The sequence below is a fragment of the Cetorhinus maximus genome, chromosome 12 (genome assembly GCF_964194155.1).
Source record: "Cetorhinus maximus chromosome 12, sCetMax3.hap1.1, whole genome shotgun sequence".
Lineage (NCBI taxonomy): Eukaryota > Metazoa > Chordata > Chondrichthyes > Lamniformes > Cetorhinidae > Cetorhinus > Cetorhinus maximus.
Genome location: NC_135890.1, coordinates 44,492,552 through 44,507,660, shown reverse-complemented (window position 1 = coordinate 44,507,660; position 15,109 = coordinate 44,492,552). Strand labels below are relative to the sequence as shown.

The window sequence follows — 15,109 nt, the reverse complement described above, 5'->3', positions numbered from 1 at the left end:
GTTACTTCTTAATCACCTTTTGGATTTTAACTCCCAATCTTACCTCAGATTCTGAGCTAATAGTACGTGTTGTTACTCCTACAGTATAAATTCCTCCATTTGCATCTTCGTGAATCTTAATGTTTGACTTTTTGTGTCTTGCCTCAAGGTCACGGATTGAGTCAAACAGGTCGAGAATTTCTTCATTATAAAGCTTAAAGAAATAAGAAAAATTAAGCAATGTGCATTTTCAAAATCTGCTTATTTCATTAACAGAAAGGTTTTACAAAATAATGCTTCGATTGGAAACATCATACTTATTACATTGTGTGTGGGGGGAATATTACAAAAACTAAAAGCGCAAAGTTGATAAGAATATGACAGAAGCGTTAAGTCAGCTGTGATAAAACAAAGTTAGTATTGCTTTTTAAGAATTCACAGCTCTTAAGACAAAAGGAAAACTGAGGGAACAAGGAATTCCACTTTTGAAAATAAAAAGCTCATCACCCATTACATAAACAGTCCTTCAGCTTTAGTATCCAAACCTATTGCAACCTTGTATTTGTTTTGTTCATACTATTTTGGCTACTTCTGCTTTGAACTCTTGCTATTCTCTAATCTGCTCAAATATATTCTCCTCCTTTCATCCTCTTGCCTTGAAATCGGATTCATCACAACATCCGATTCTTCCCAGGACAATACTACCACTGAACTCCTGACATCCTCCATTTTCTCTTCCCTCTCAATTTACCTGCTTTTCACAACATTAGTGATAATTCTGCACTCTTTGCATTCACCTAGGTTTCTCAAATTTAAAATAAAAAAGTCTCTATTTTACGTTAGGTCTGGATGCTCATTAAATTTTCTTTTGAGGAAATGTAAATTTGCAGCACATTTGTTACCTTTTCCTGATTTCTTCACATTTCAAAAAGGTACAAGACAACAAACTTTTATAGAACTAGGGGTCGCTGTTTAAAAATAAGAGATTGCTCATTTAAGACAGAGATGAGGGGAAATTTTTTTTCTCAGAGGGTTGAGTGTCTTTGGAAATCTCTTCTCAAAAGGTGGTGGAAGTCGAGTCTTTGAATATTTTTAAGTCAGAGCTAGATAGATTCTTGATTAATAAGTGGGTGAAAGGTTATAGGGGATAGGCAGGAATGTGGGGTTGATGTTACATTCAGGTTAGCCATGATCTTGTTGAATGGCGGAGCAGGCTCAAGGGGTTGAGTGGCCTTCTCCTGCTCCTAATTCATATGTTTACCTAAATTTGCAAACCTTCATTACTGCTTTTAGGGCAACATTTACCATTAAATTAAACTCACATCCAATAATGCTTAGCAATGCAAGCCTAGTCATCATGTTAACTATAGCTAGGGGTAATTCTATATGATACAGAACACTTTCTAGCTTTGCCTTGCTAATTAAACTAACAGCTGTGAATGGAAAAAAAAAGTGATACAGTGTACTGTCTTTATGACATATCTATCAATGGGGCATGTTGAAACCTAGCTAAATATAGTTGAAATTGAGTACAGCAATTTTGACCCCTATAATGACTTTAAACTACACACCTCAAGAAACTGAGCATTAACTTTAAACTCTGGTGGTGGTAATCCACGTTCAACAGCAGCACGCTTTCGCTCTTCAATGCCGTAGTAAAGGTGCTTGACAGCACGTGGAATTATACCATGTTCAATTTCAGTGATGTTGACATCGAATCCAGTCCCCATGGTGTACGTCTTCCCAGAGCCAGTCTGTGAGGAGACAAAATGAGTCTTTCACTTCTCCAAAGGCTTGTGTTTAATACAGACTATTATACCAAAATTAAAGATATTGCTGTGTGTTTGTGCTTCTGAAGCTGTTTTCACTTTTATAACAATTTTTCAAAAGCGAAAACTGAATTTTTCTTCCTCCTCTCATCACTCCCTACACAGCGGTCATCCTTAGCCATGCAATAGATCCAAAAGCAAGACTCAGATTCTTTAACTGGTTACTAGATGCCTCAAGAATGGGCTTGGGATTCTTCCAATTGTGTATCTCACTCTATGAGGTATCAGAGCTCTGCTCAGCATTGTTCCCTTTGATATTTGAAGGACAAAGATGAGCCTGTTGATATGACTGCATCCAAGCTCTCACCAGTAGTTTATTGCTTAGATAAGCTATTAATTATGTATTAAACTTACAGCTTGAATGTTTCCTTTAATTTCTATAGAATACTGTGTGAACAAATGTTCTCGAAATAAACTTTACGCAATATGACACTCACCTGACCGTATGCCAAAACAGTGGCGTTGTAACCTTCCAGGCAACCATCAATAAGCTTTTCAACACACTTCATATAGATCCCCTCCTGCTGAGTTTCCATGTCATAAACAAAGTCAAAAGTAAATGCTTTATCCTTTCCAAGGACAACCTGGGGCTCTCCGGGTATAACTGAAGTGCAAATGTGACATCCCTCAATCTTCTCTTTAGCCAATTGCGGACGAATTCTGTACAGAAAGAAAGGAAGGGACAATGAGCCCAGTGTAGAGTTAAACCTTGGATATTAAAACTTAACAGGATAATGTCACAATATGTTGTTTCAATCCTTGTTGATTTGAATCATTACTGTAATTTCCCTACCTTTACAACTGGTGATTCAAGGGTTTTTTTTAGGTGCAGCAGAAATTAAAATATAGTGTTCTGTTTTAATCAGAAGTACTCTTGCACAGAGAATGTCAATTTATGAATACTTTTATATTTTGGAAAATGTATCTTTGAACTGTACAAATAAGAGGGTGGGTGAACCATGACCATTAATCGATAGATATTGTCAGCCTTCCTGTACAGGAAAGATCCTTCCAATGATTCATCATTCCCACCCAAAAAATCAAAATCCTTCCCACCATCCTTTTTCAGTTGGGACACCGAGTCAGATTTTTCCATAACTACCACTCAGCCAAAGTGATGGAATGAAAGTTTCTCATCTGCTGGCTGTAAGGATCCTACTCAATTAAATGTAGGCAGTCCCATATAGTTCTGTCTTGTCTATGGGTAGACAGCATAAAACTGTTGTTAATTTGACACCAACTGCCAATCTCAGAAGAGTCTACAAGATGTAGGAAATGGGAAAAAAAACACCATTGCAGCAGGGGCCCTTTTTGGAAGTTGGGGCTGAGGGATGTTGTTGGGACACAGTGGCTACAGTTTCATCTTACAACTAACTGTATACAACTGACCTGGGATCGTCAGATGTTGACACTGTGTCCGAAATGGGGTGCACGAATATCCCGCACTAGAACCCACACCAAACAAGTAAAAAAAAGTCTTATTTTCAATCACTATCTAGTTAATCCTGCTGGTAAGTATATTTATGTATGTCTTGGTGCTCAATGGTAACACATCAAAGCTTTTTGGCATTGGGAAGGCAAAGGAGGACAAAATGTTGGAAACCTTATTTTGGTTTCAAATTATATAACAAGGCCGTGCCATCCACATTCACTGAAAAGATTGAAAGATTGTAGACGTGGGAGATATGGGGAAGAGCAGGGGAGTAAAATCAATATTGATAGCTTTACCAAAGACACTTTGGCCAAATGACCTCCTTCTGAGGCATAGTGTCTCATTGACAAAGCATAGACAGACAAGGTTGCAGTTCCACCTTACACGTTGATGTTTATTACATCACAGCATAAAGTAGTAAGGTGAAATTTTTAGCAGTGTGCAGTGCTACTTCATTCTGAACTCCCAGGAGTCAAAAGATGTAAGCTTCAAGAATTCATAATATTTGTTACAAGACAGTGACATTTTAAAAGCAGCCTGAGAAGTGGCTAATTGCAGGGAAACAACCAGATGAAGTCTATAAAATGGTGTGGGAAGCAGCCTTTGCAATGTTGTAATATTAAAAACATCCAGCAGAATGCTAGGACAACAAAAGGCTACATGACATTAACAATTCTTTGGAATAATTAGGTTTAGCCTAGTGTATGGATTATGATGTAATAAGGAATTGGAATTAACAGGACAATGGAATCTAGGCCATTTGTAGTGCACAGTGAATGGTCTAGGATTATAATTCAGATTTATTCATCCTTAAACCAACATCCTCATCTACATATCCACACTTGAACAAACTGCTTCTTACTCCAAAAGGACAATTTCTTTGCTGGTGACCCAGAGCTAATTGGTCAAACCATCTCTCCATAATTACTTTTTTGCATTTACTTTTAAATTTTGCACAAGGCACCTATTGCATAAACAGTAAAAAAAAATTCAAACATTTCATTCAACCAAAAGAACAAAATTTAAAAATCATGAATAGCTTCTGTTTTTAAACAGAAGAGAAATTGTTCCATAAATGGCAATAGGCTGGGAAAGGAGAGGTTTACACAATCAACACTAGTTAAGTACCAGTGAGTTATCTGTACAGAGTAAAATTATTAGCAGTCATTTGCTTAGATTCTTTTACACACAATTACTGAGTTGCTTTGTGCTAATTAACTGTTAATTTGCCATACCTTTTATATACTCAACATAGTTGATTTCCAGTACTACAATCCTAAAGAAGTATCTGCTTGAAAAAGTTATTAAAATGGAAATAAAAATGTCAACACTCGGTTTAATATGACAGGAGTCTGATGATAGAGTTCTAAATTGCGTCCCCACCACCCTGATTGAAATATTTAAAACTACTTGGACGAATTGAAGTACAACTTTTAAGCACTGGCACATGGAAGTAATCATAAGAAACTTGCTAAGCTAATGAGAGATCAAGAATATGTACTATCTGTTCAAGGATCACTCTGGGGTTGCTCCCAAGGTTTTGACAATATCAGACTCAAACAACTCAGGCATTAAGTCCAAATTAACTCCCTATGCTTACACTTAATTCTGTCATTATTCCTTACGCCAAAACAATTTTTAAAATGTATTTCTGTTCCAGATGAATATTTTTTTGATTTTGCTATTAATGTAATTTCCCTCATTCCGAATTTCTCTTTACTGCACATCTCCACAGGTTATTACAGAATTTTAAAGAAATTTATACAATTCTTTTTTGAAACTTAACAACCTCAGACCTCTCTCCTACAGCAGTTTACAGAACAAAATCCCAACCATGGTATCTGACCCAACTTTCCTCTCTACATATAAAAGCATCCACAGAACACCCCACCCCACTCCCCACAGGTGGGGGGGTTTTCCTTTATGCACATTCCTAGAAAGCATGCTTAACACAGAGTAAAAGGCAGCAGAAAGCAGACACACCTTCAAATTCCCCACAGAATAAAAAGGTGTATAGCACCCAAGTTACTCTTCTCCTCTGCATTAAAAAAGACACCTTGGGTGCTTGGGACAAACAAAGGCACCAGGATGGCTTAAAAAATAAAATTAAAAAATCTTCTTATCCCCAACCAAGTTTATGCACTTGCTGTTCCTTCACCACCTACAATCATACGTGGTCAAAATCTATTCCAGTTCTTTCAGCTCATTATCCAAAAAGACGACATTCTTTTTCTATTCCCTCTAATTATCGCAAAATACATCTGCTCTTGGAGATTTTATTTCAGAATAAAGTCTTGCACATTTTGGGGTCACTCTCAGGTGGCAACTTAAACTCTCGCTGTCAATAAAATTATTTCAGGAGAACGATTCTAATAAGATGTACAGAGGGCCAGAGAAGAGTAGTATAAGACTATCGAATGGCATATCTATAATGCATACAAGGAATATCATTAAAAGTTATCAAATATTTCCCCCTTTTCTATATCTCCACATTAGATTTGAGATTTACTATTTATATATTTAAGGCTATAAGATGCCAATCCAGCGTACTTGAGAACCATCCCAATGCAAATTATATCAGTTACATTAGCCAGAACACTGGAATGCAATACATAATGTACAATAGATTAAATCGACAAACACTACTTTATTAACATCTATTATGACGCATATGCATTGCAACACAGCACACATACCGCCATATCTCAATCTTAGTGGGTTTTTGCTTACTCAGAATTACAGGGCTGTACTCAATGTTTGAAATTGCAGCACAGTCTAGCAAGGTTAAATAAAAATCAAATAAAACTAAAGATGCTGGAAATCTGAAAAAAATGCTGATCGGCTTGGATTGTTTCTGGCATTTTTTGTTTTTCTTTTAGCAAGGTTAAGCTTACAACTTGCATTCAATCTACCACCTGATAACTTCAGCAGTTAGAAACATAAAACATACTACTTCTTCCTTAGCAGACTGGCTGCCAAAGCATTTGACTCCAAGGGTGTTCAGTTTCTCCTCGAAGGATGCCCTTGAAATGCCATTTTAATTGTTGGCTTCTTTCTTTGGTTGTCACCTTCGGTAGCATCTTTTTACTTGAGCTGAGATACACTCAGGTGACTCCTGCACCACCTGCCTCATAGTCCTTGATTGCTTGGTGATCGTCCATTTCCTCTCTACCTGCACTCAAGTTGTGAAGTGACCGCTTCAGAAACATGCTATCCACAAAACTCCAAGCCTCGCAGATGCATCTCAAGTTCCAGAACCCGAGCTCAAGCTGCTCCAGCTGATGATACTTCCTGCACGAGGTTGTCCAGGACAAGAAAAGCATCCTGGAGTATTCCACATGGAATAGGATGTGCACTCCAAAGGACTGAGATGTCTGACCTTGCCTCTATTTATCAGACTATTAACTAATATAACAGCAATAAACTTGACTTATATAAATGCTCACTATTTGCTAGTGCTATTTCAAGATCAAGACTGCAACTTCAAAACTTTCTGCACTGAGGTCTTGTTGTTGAAAGAAATTGCACATCTATTCAAATGCTCAGGTCATTATTAGGAAATTAATAGTGCTATCCCAATTATTCTAGGTTTCTTGCTCAATGGTCCTTTCATTCCAAGATCCATAGTGCATTACATATCGCTTTCACAAACATTGAGGAGGCCTGGTTTCACCTTACAGCCTAACAGAAAAAGCAGGATGTAAAGGTGCTTTGAATTTTGGTCTAACAGAACTCAAGGGTAAACACTTGTTTTACAGGGTACCTATGCCATGTTCTAGAATGGCTTGCTTTGCTAAAGTAGGGTGGTTGTATTTTGCACACAGCTGGAGAACTTCATCAGGCCCTGGAAATTCTCTGCTACAACCTACGCCACAAAGAGAATCAATGCAGCAATACTGATTCATGATTTTAATAATAAAAAAAACAGGAACATGATCCAAACTATTAGTAAAAATCAGTTTATTTGTCATAAACATAAATGAGCGAGTACAATCCCCTAACTACCAGTAACAATTCAATAATTTATGGAACAAAAACAAAACTGGACTTCTTGTAGCTCCAAGTGTCAGGTGTGCACGATAGCATATAAATAAAGTGATTCATTTCTCAGGGAAAATCGATACAACTTCTATCTCTACTTAAGTTTTGTCTCTTTCAGCTGAAGATGGTATATATGGCACATAGTTCTGCAAGAAAATAAAAACTGCAAATACTGAAAGCACAGGTAAATTATCTCTCCTTTCCACAGATGTTGCCTTTTTGTTGCAGTTTTAGACCCTTCAACTTGGGCAGGTTAGATACCTCCATAATGTGAGCATGCACATGATCCTTATGGGGCAAATTATTTCTGTTATTCGAAATAGTAACTCTCAAACAGGGACTGGGGTGGGGTGGGGGGCGGGGGAGATGGAGGTGCTGTGCGGGTGAGAAAGAGTAGATGATTAGGGAATGAACAGCAAAAATTGAGTCAAATGTGCTGGTTCCAGTTACAAAGAAACTGTTGGAACAGTTTAAGAAAGTTATCAAGAGGTGAAAGCATTAATAAAAGGGGCATTTAAACAACTAAAGGAGAGGAAAAGACAAAATACTGTACAGAAAGTTGCAAGGTGGTGTCTGTGGCAGGGCTAAAGGTAACAGCTTCAGTATCCCAGGTGCCGAACAAAATAGAGTTTTAGCTTTAATCAGACGTGCAATATGACAGTAACAAAATATTTCAAAGGCTGAGATTAAACTTTGGATTCATCAGCACGTGGACATTAATCCCGTGTTTGCAAATTATGTCTGTTGAGGTGAAGCATAGGGAACAAGATGAGAAAGGATTTATGTTAGATTCTCAGATAATTTCAAGGGTGACAGGTGTGTAGAAGTAAAGTGAAATCACTGGAGATTAGCTGGATGAGCTCAGATAAATGGGAATGGAACCAGGCAAGGGCAATCCTGATGAGCTGGAGAGCAGAGGAGTGTTGGAGGAGGATAGTATGGTCAACTGTATTAAATGCCATAGATTGATCTTACCTCGATAAAGGAGGATTGAGCATCATGACCAATTACAAAGAATATATTCAAAAATTTGGCAAAGGCCATTTCAGTGCTGTGAGGGGGAGCAGTCCTCAAAAAAAAAGCACACATCTGGAAAGTGACAACATTTTCAAGAAAATTAAATAAGACACCGAGATGGCTCTTCCCAAATTTTGATAATTAGAGAGTAGATGCATCAGAAGTGGGTTTATTTGTAAAAGGAGAGAATAATGAAGTAGTTCTGAAGCAGAGAGGGACAGAACAAAAAGGAGTAGAGTGGTGAGGAGATCAATAGAGCAAGTAGCAAGTCTCTTAGATGAGATGAATATTCAAGAATGAGCTCTCAAAACCTGAAGAATTTTGCTCCAGCTGCTATTGTAGGACTTAGGGTCAGATAAGTGCTATTCACTCAAAATAAATTTAAAACAAAAATAGCATCAAAATAATGAACAAACCTTGGCCATGCAGCCACTTCATTTAATGGATAATTCTTAACAAATTTGGTTAGAAAATGTTGAAATTGAAGATTTGAAGGAACTCAACACTAAAATTAAAAACTGTAAGTGCTGTATTAAATATAAACCTAACTTTGAAGTCATGTCCTAAAGAAATTCATAAGCCAGTTTGTTTATTTTACAATATCTAAGGTGAATCTTCACAAAGGCAAAATTCAACTTCAGCTTATCCAAATGTTTAAAAATGGCTGATCTCACACAACATAAGATTGAAGATCACACTTTGATAATTCTTCACCCAGTTTAGTCAAAACAAAAATAAATCTGATTTGAGTTACTAGACTTCAACCTAACGCTATAAACTATGTTGTTCAGATTTCCAATCTACTTCACAGCAATAGTAAAAGTCAAAACAACCTCAAACTAACTAAATGAATCGAAATAGTCTGTTTTATCTTAAACAACTACAGAAAGATAATACTCCAAGTTTCAGAATTGTTTGAGCAACCCTAGGTGAAAACAACAAACCTGTTCATCACCTGATATGAAAAACTAGAACAAAAGGCTTTTTCCCCAATTTTCCTTTCAATATTTGCTTTTTGGAAACCTCAAATTTCTGAGATCCAGTTTAAGAAATCTGTTGCCTATGATGCCTTGGCAAAGTGGCCAATGTGTGTACCTCAACAGTAAGCAACAAATTATTCAACTTCAGGAGGAATCATTGTCAAGCCCAAATCATACCCCTGCCAATATGTCAGAATGAGTTTTTGGAGAGTTATCAAGACCATAAACCCTGGACACCAAGGCCAATTCCAGCACCTTTTTAACTTCTGAGAGATTTGCTTAGCACAGAACTGTGACCAAATCCAGGACCTTGATTGATTATTAGTAGCATTCAATCAACAGACCAACTGTGGTCAGTGAACTCTAGTAATTTGGCCTACTAAACTCAAATGATTCAATTCCATTTTCGCTGGTTTGTAAAGTTTGAATTTTGTAGACTGGGACATTTAGACAAGCTGAAAATACCCCACATTAGAATACCAATATCTAATGTAAAGGAAATATCACGTTTTTCCTAATATTACTGTGGGATGCTGTGAAGCAGGCTTGTGGGGGCTGTGTGAGAGACTAATTTAATTAAACTGAAGACAGTCAGACTGCAAGGTTTAAATCAAAGGGGTTAGGTGTAAAAGCAGGCATTTTGAAATGGAAACGGACTAGCTAACATTTGCATTTGTAGATAAGTTGAGAGTTGCTTGAATTTCAAGTGGGAATTAGAAGGTGACAAGCAAAATATTTGCATCTTGCAGCTCATAGGTAAACAAGCAATGGGGATATCATATTTTATTGACCCAAAAGCAAAGACAGGATGGAAACATGAAAGATCTTATATTTGGAAGAATTTGAGTTTCAAAGAAAATCTGAAACAATGGATTTGAAGAATCAAAAGGGAGAAAATATATTTGAGAAAAGATTGAAAGCTATATTTGAGTGGCCACGATAGATCTAGAAAGGTGAACTATATGAAGACAGGGTGAAAAAGCAGCCGTTAGCCACCCCAGAGAAGTGTTTGCTTGTTCCAGAGAGCAACATTTTGTTAAAAGCTTTGGAATTCCATTGTCAAGTGAGTGGGAGAGAGAAGCTGTGAAACACCTCCCTTATAGCAACAGTGGGTGCTCGTGGTAATGTTGTTGGATGCTTTATAGATTAAGAATCTATTTGGACTATTGCCTGAAAGAGGTGTGTAACTGGGAGTCTAGTTAAGTAGAGATCTTTTGGGAACTGTCATAAGACTAAGTTTAACTGTGTAATTAATCTTACGTGTTCATCTTTTTCTTTTCTTTTAATAAATGTTTTAACTTAACCTTTAAAATCTCCAAAGGCAGTGGTGAACTCTTTACTTCTGACTTCAGTGCACAAACCTTCTCGTAATAAATACAAATTCCAAAATTGTTGTGATAGCCTGGCCAAGTTTCCCTTTGGGATTTAGTCAGCCTGGCAAATACCACCTGCCATATCATAACACTAAGTATCAGCAGGTTGATATATATCTGTACATTAAAAACATTTAACCTATAAATGTGACCCATGATGCTCTACGCTTTGTAGCAAAACAGTCGATATAAAAAAAAGCTTGGATAGTTTGATTCAACTACACAGTAGATTACCTTATCTCCCTAATGTTTCTAACTCTTTCAAATTTACTAATATGTACCTCTCTCCCCGTAACTTCCAAATTTTGATTCCAGATACAGACTTAGTTGCATTTTCAGCCCATTTATGTATGTTTGCATATTACAACTAATTGTGGTTGCTCATTTCTGCATCTGCTGAAGGGCTAATTATATCCTTATTACTGGGCAACCAGAAATGCATATGGGTAGTCCAGATGGAGTATTTCTAATGTTTTGGACAAAAACACAATCTTCGTTGATTTGAACTCTAGCCTTCTCTTAACACAACTCTACATCTTTATCAAGTAAATTACCTGTTTTTTTTCCCCCAAAGATGCAATTTACTATGTCAAATAATACAAATCACTAACCATGAACAGTCGTAAATAAAAGCGTGCTTTCCAGAGCAGAATAGAGACTTGCCCCTTTTAACTTCTGAAATGATTGTATGGTCAGCATAAGGCCTTTCATTTAATAGGTTAGGCAAGCACTAGCAAAACTCCTCAATATAGCCAGTGAGCTGGAAAGTGATCCAAGACTGGAATTTGTACATAGATTAAGAATGTAGCACTTTACAGTGTATTAACATTTATGTTGAATTTGACCTTTGATTTAAAGCAAGCAAACATTTTATCTTAAACCTTATGTTTTCACTGCATACCTCAAAAGAGTATTGTTTTAAACCAACATGCTGTGGCCAGACGTAATTTCATTTGATTTTATACAAGGACCGACTATTGTCCTTCTGAATGTTTAGCAAGCATGCCTTATCTGTCCGCCCTTGCTTGTCCTTACTGAATGTTAAATAATATTATATTGGAGAATACACAGAGCTAAGTTTTATCAAGGCTTCTCAGAATCCAGAACTGCATTTTTGACTAATACTTCAACTGTACAGTTTTATGACAAATCATATGAAACTGAGCATCTTGCAAACCCAGCAGATTAATGATTCAAGATGCCAGACAGCAAAGAAGCCTTATACATCCAGCTTTAATGCAATCAATCTGTTATTTAAGAGGGTGGAGAAAGAGAGGATGATACTTTACACATATGCTCCTGCCTTTCACACAGATCACTAATCTTATCCAGTGCAACAGATCACTTTTCAAAGAGCATAGTTCCTGCAAAAAGCACGGGCAACCATTTACATAGTTTAATAAAAATACAAGTAAATGCAATCATAAGGTGGCAGCTTTATATTGCCGCAGGTTACTCCAATGCAAATGTTTCCATCATCTAGCGTGCAAATACCAAAAATAAATCTTAAGTACATGCATAAGATCACTTAACAGTCGAAATGATTTTGAAAGTTTAACAAATTTACATTGTGAAACGAAGTTTTCCACTAAAGGTGTAATGAGAGGAAAGATCTCCTCATCTGTTCAGCTAATCACATTGGTTATCTTAGTAATTAGAAGTGAAGGAAAAACTGCTTTTATTCATTGTACAAACAGAACAAGCTGTTAAACAACCAGAAACCACAAAATAAGTTTTAAACCATTTTTCACAGCCACATTTGCAAATCAGCATATACAAGACTGACCAAACTGCTCAGCTCAAAAAAAAATGTACTCCAATGCATTAAGATAATTCTTAAAAGCACTATTCATAAAGCATGTATTGTTTGTCACAAATGTTTCTAAGAAGCTTCTCCCACATAAACTGCCCTTCTAAATTGAAGCCTATAGCCTGAATTAAAGGCATTGTTTGGAAGAAGGTTTCTTGTGTCAAACAGAAAACTGATATTTCCAACAGAGAACAATGTACTTTGATGGTGAGCTCGTTGACGGCTACTGAAGTCAGTCAGACCGAGATCATGGCAACTGACCACCTGTTCAAGGTCTGGCCATTGGAGACTCAATGGGAAAAATAATCAGGTATATGCTGCAAAGACAACAATTAAGCAAGTAGTGCAAACCCACTACAGGGAACAGGAGGGAAGGAAACAAATTTTAAAAACAGCACAGGAGGAGGAAAGAACAATAAAAATGAAAAAAAAAACTGAGGAGGCAAATACAGCAAATTCCCTACTTGTGGGGGTTTGAGAAAACACATCTTGTAGTGTGATGTAAATAATTAACAGTACAAGGTGCTGGGGAAAACAAAACAAGGTTACATGCATTAAAGCAAGTTTCTCCCCATCCCCGCCTCTGCCCAGTGAGAATTAAATATTGTTGCATTAAATATCGTGCTTGTGAGATCTGTATCTTGCAGCATTAGGAGTGTAGCATTATCTTGTTAGGCAGGTGATCACACTGCTTCAGTAAACTGTCCACATTACAATGACAAGAGAATTACTGTCTTATGATTTGATGACACTGCAGCAAGCTTTCAGAATTCACACTTCAGGTCCTGGATTATCCTCAAGAAATACCTAGCAATTCTTAATTTCCCTCTACGATATCATTTCTCCATCACTCGACTGATAACTGGAATGGTGGGGATGGAGGGGGGTGGATTGAGGGGTATTATGTTATGGGGAAAGGTTGGACAGGCTGGTACTATATCAATTGGAGTTCAGAAGATTGAGAGGTGATCTTGTTGAAATATATAAGATCCTGAGGGGACTTGACAAGTGGATGCTGAAAGGATGCTTCCCCTTGGTGGGAGAGACTAGAACTAGGGGACACAGTTTAAAAACGAGGGGTCTCCCATTTAAGATGGAGATGAGAAGGTTTTTTATCTCTCGGATGGTGGTGAATCTTTGGAGAACTCTTCCCCAGAGAGCAGTGGAGGCAGGGTCAATGAATATTTTTAAGGCAGAGGTAGATAGATTCTTAACGAACAAGGGAGTTATTGGGGTAGGCAGAATGTGGAGTTGAGGCCACAATCAGATCAGCCATGATCTTATTGATTGGCAGAGGAGACTCGAGGGGCCGAATGGTCTACTCCTAATTCTTCTGTTTGTATGTTCATCAGGTTGCCCCTTATTTATCCACCCAAATCACTTTTGAAATAAACATAGAAAAATACAGCCTATCGCATTGGTCTTTCTTCCCAACTGGTAAAATTCAATACAGCAACAAAACAGTAATTTAGATCATGCAGGGTGGATTAGCCAAGGGAAACTTCAGATTTTCCAGCTGAAATTTATTTAGAAAGTCCCATGATGCCTCAGTCCTCAGCTTCTGCTGAGAACAGTGTATACATTATTCCTTGCTGAACAACACGTGTGCTGACATCTTCATTTCAAATAACTGTTGCCACCCTGTAACTGACACAGCCAGTCACAAAATAATCCACATAAATTCAAACTAAGAAGCTAACAAAATTTGCCTAAATGCAGACCACATGTCATTTTCTTGGCTCAATTACTGACATTTGGAACATGTCATTTTAGCATCTGCAGTTAATCAAATACTTGTTTCTGTTGTTAACCCCTTGAATTACTGTAAGCAACTTCCCACAATAATTTAAAGGGCTTGGAACTACAATTACACAAATGTTTACACATCCTAGTTTCATTCCAATTCCAAGTTGTTCAACGCATAGTCTTCAAGCACTTAATTTTAGCACCAAATTCCCACTGGTGTATTTGTTTTACATTGCTTAATTCAAATATTTGGATAATCATTTTTACAAGCAAAAACTAACAATTATCACAAGCATACTGTATTTTTTGTAAACTGATAACATCCTGTTCTAACGAAACTCAATACAAACGTGAGGAACAGCATCTCATCTTTTGTTCAACGCTTTTACAGCCTTAACGTTAAGTTTGCTAAGTTTCTATTTCAACCATCGGTCCCATTTTCTCTCAGGCAATACATGCTGGCAACTGTGGATGGTTGCATGAGAGCCACTAGGAATGGAGATAGTGTGTGCTGGTGTCTCAGGTGTATGTCCCTTAGCAGTACATGGCCAACAGGGTGGTTCGCACCCCTGGGGTCTATCTGCCTTTCTTCCACCATATTCCTAATCCATAGGTGCCTTCTGCTCCTTGCTGGAGTTTTGATGCTTTCTTCCTTCACTATAACCACATACACCTCCTCAGGGCCTTATCTTCTCATCACACTTTTTGCCTTAAACCGTCACTTTTATTGTGAATCACTCCTGTCCTCCACTCCATCCCAAATCTCCACCTTTTGTGCTTTCCCTGTCCTGTTCCCCCTGGTTCTGCAGTTCCTTAAAAACTTTCCGTCTCTAACATCTTCCAATTCTGATGGGAGGTCTTCAATTTCAAACATTAACTGTTTCTACCTCAGATGCTGCCTG

The 15,109-nt window shown here is 37.4% G+C and overlaps 1 protein-coding gene across 3 annotated transcripts in view; it reads right to left on the bottom strand.

Annotated features, from left to right (window-relative positions):
• kif21a (kinesin family member 21A) overlaps positions 1 to 15,109 on the bottom strand; it is a 133,371-nt gene that overhangs the window by 105,938 nt on the left and 12,324 nt on the right. For all 3 annotated transcript variants that reach the window (XM_078553524.1, XM_078553526.1, XM_078553525.1), the window contains exons 2-4: positions 2,246 to 2,468; positions 1,551 to 1,733; positions 44 to 193 (exon numbers count right to left, since the gene is read on the bottom strand). In XM_078553524.1, the coding sequence (XP_078409650.1) occupies positions 44 to 193; positions 1,551 to 1,733; positions 2,246 to 2,468 (556 nt within the window). The remainder of the gene's footprint in view (positions 1 to 43; positions 194 to 1,550; positions 1,734 to 2,245; positions 2,469 to 15,109) is intronic.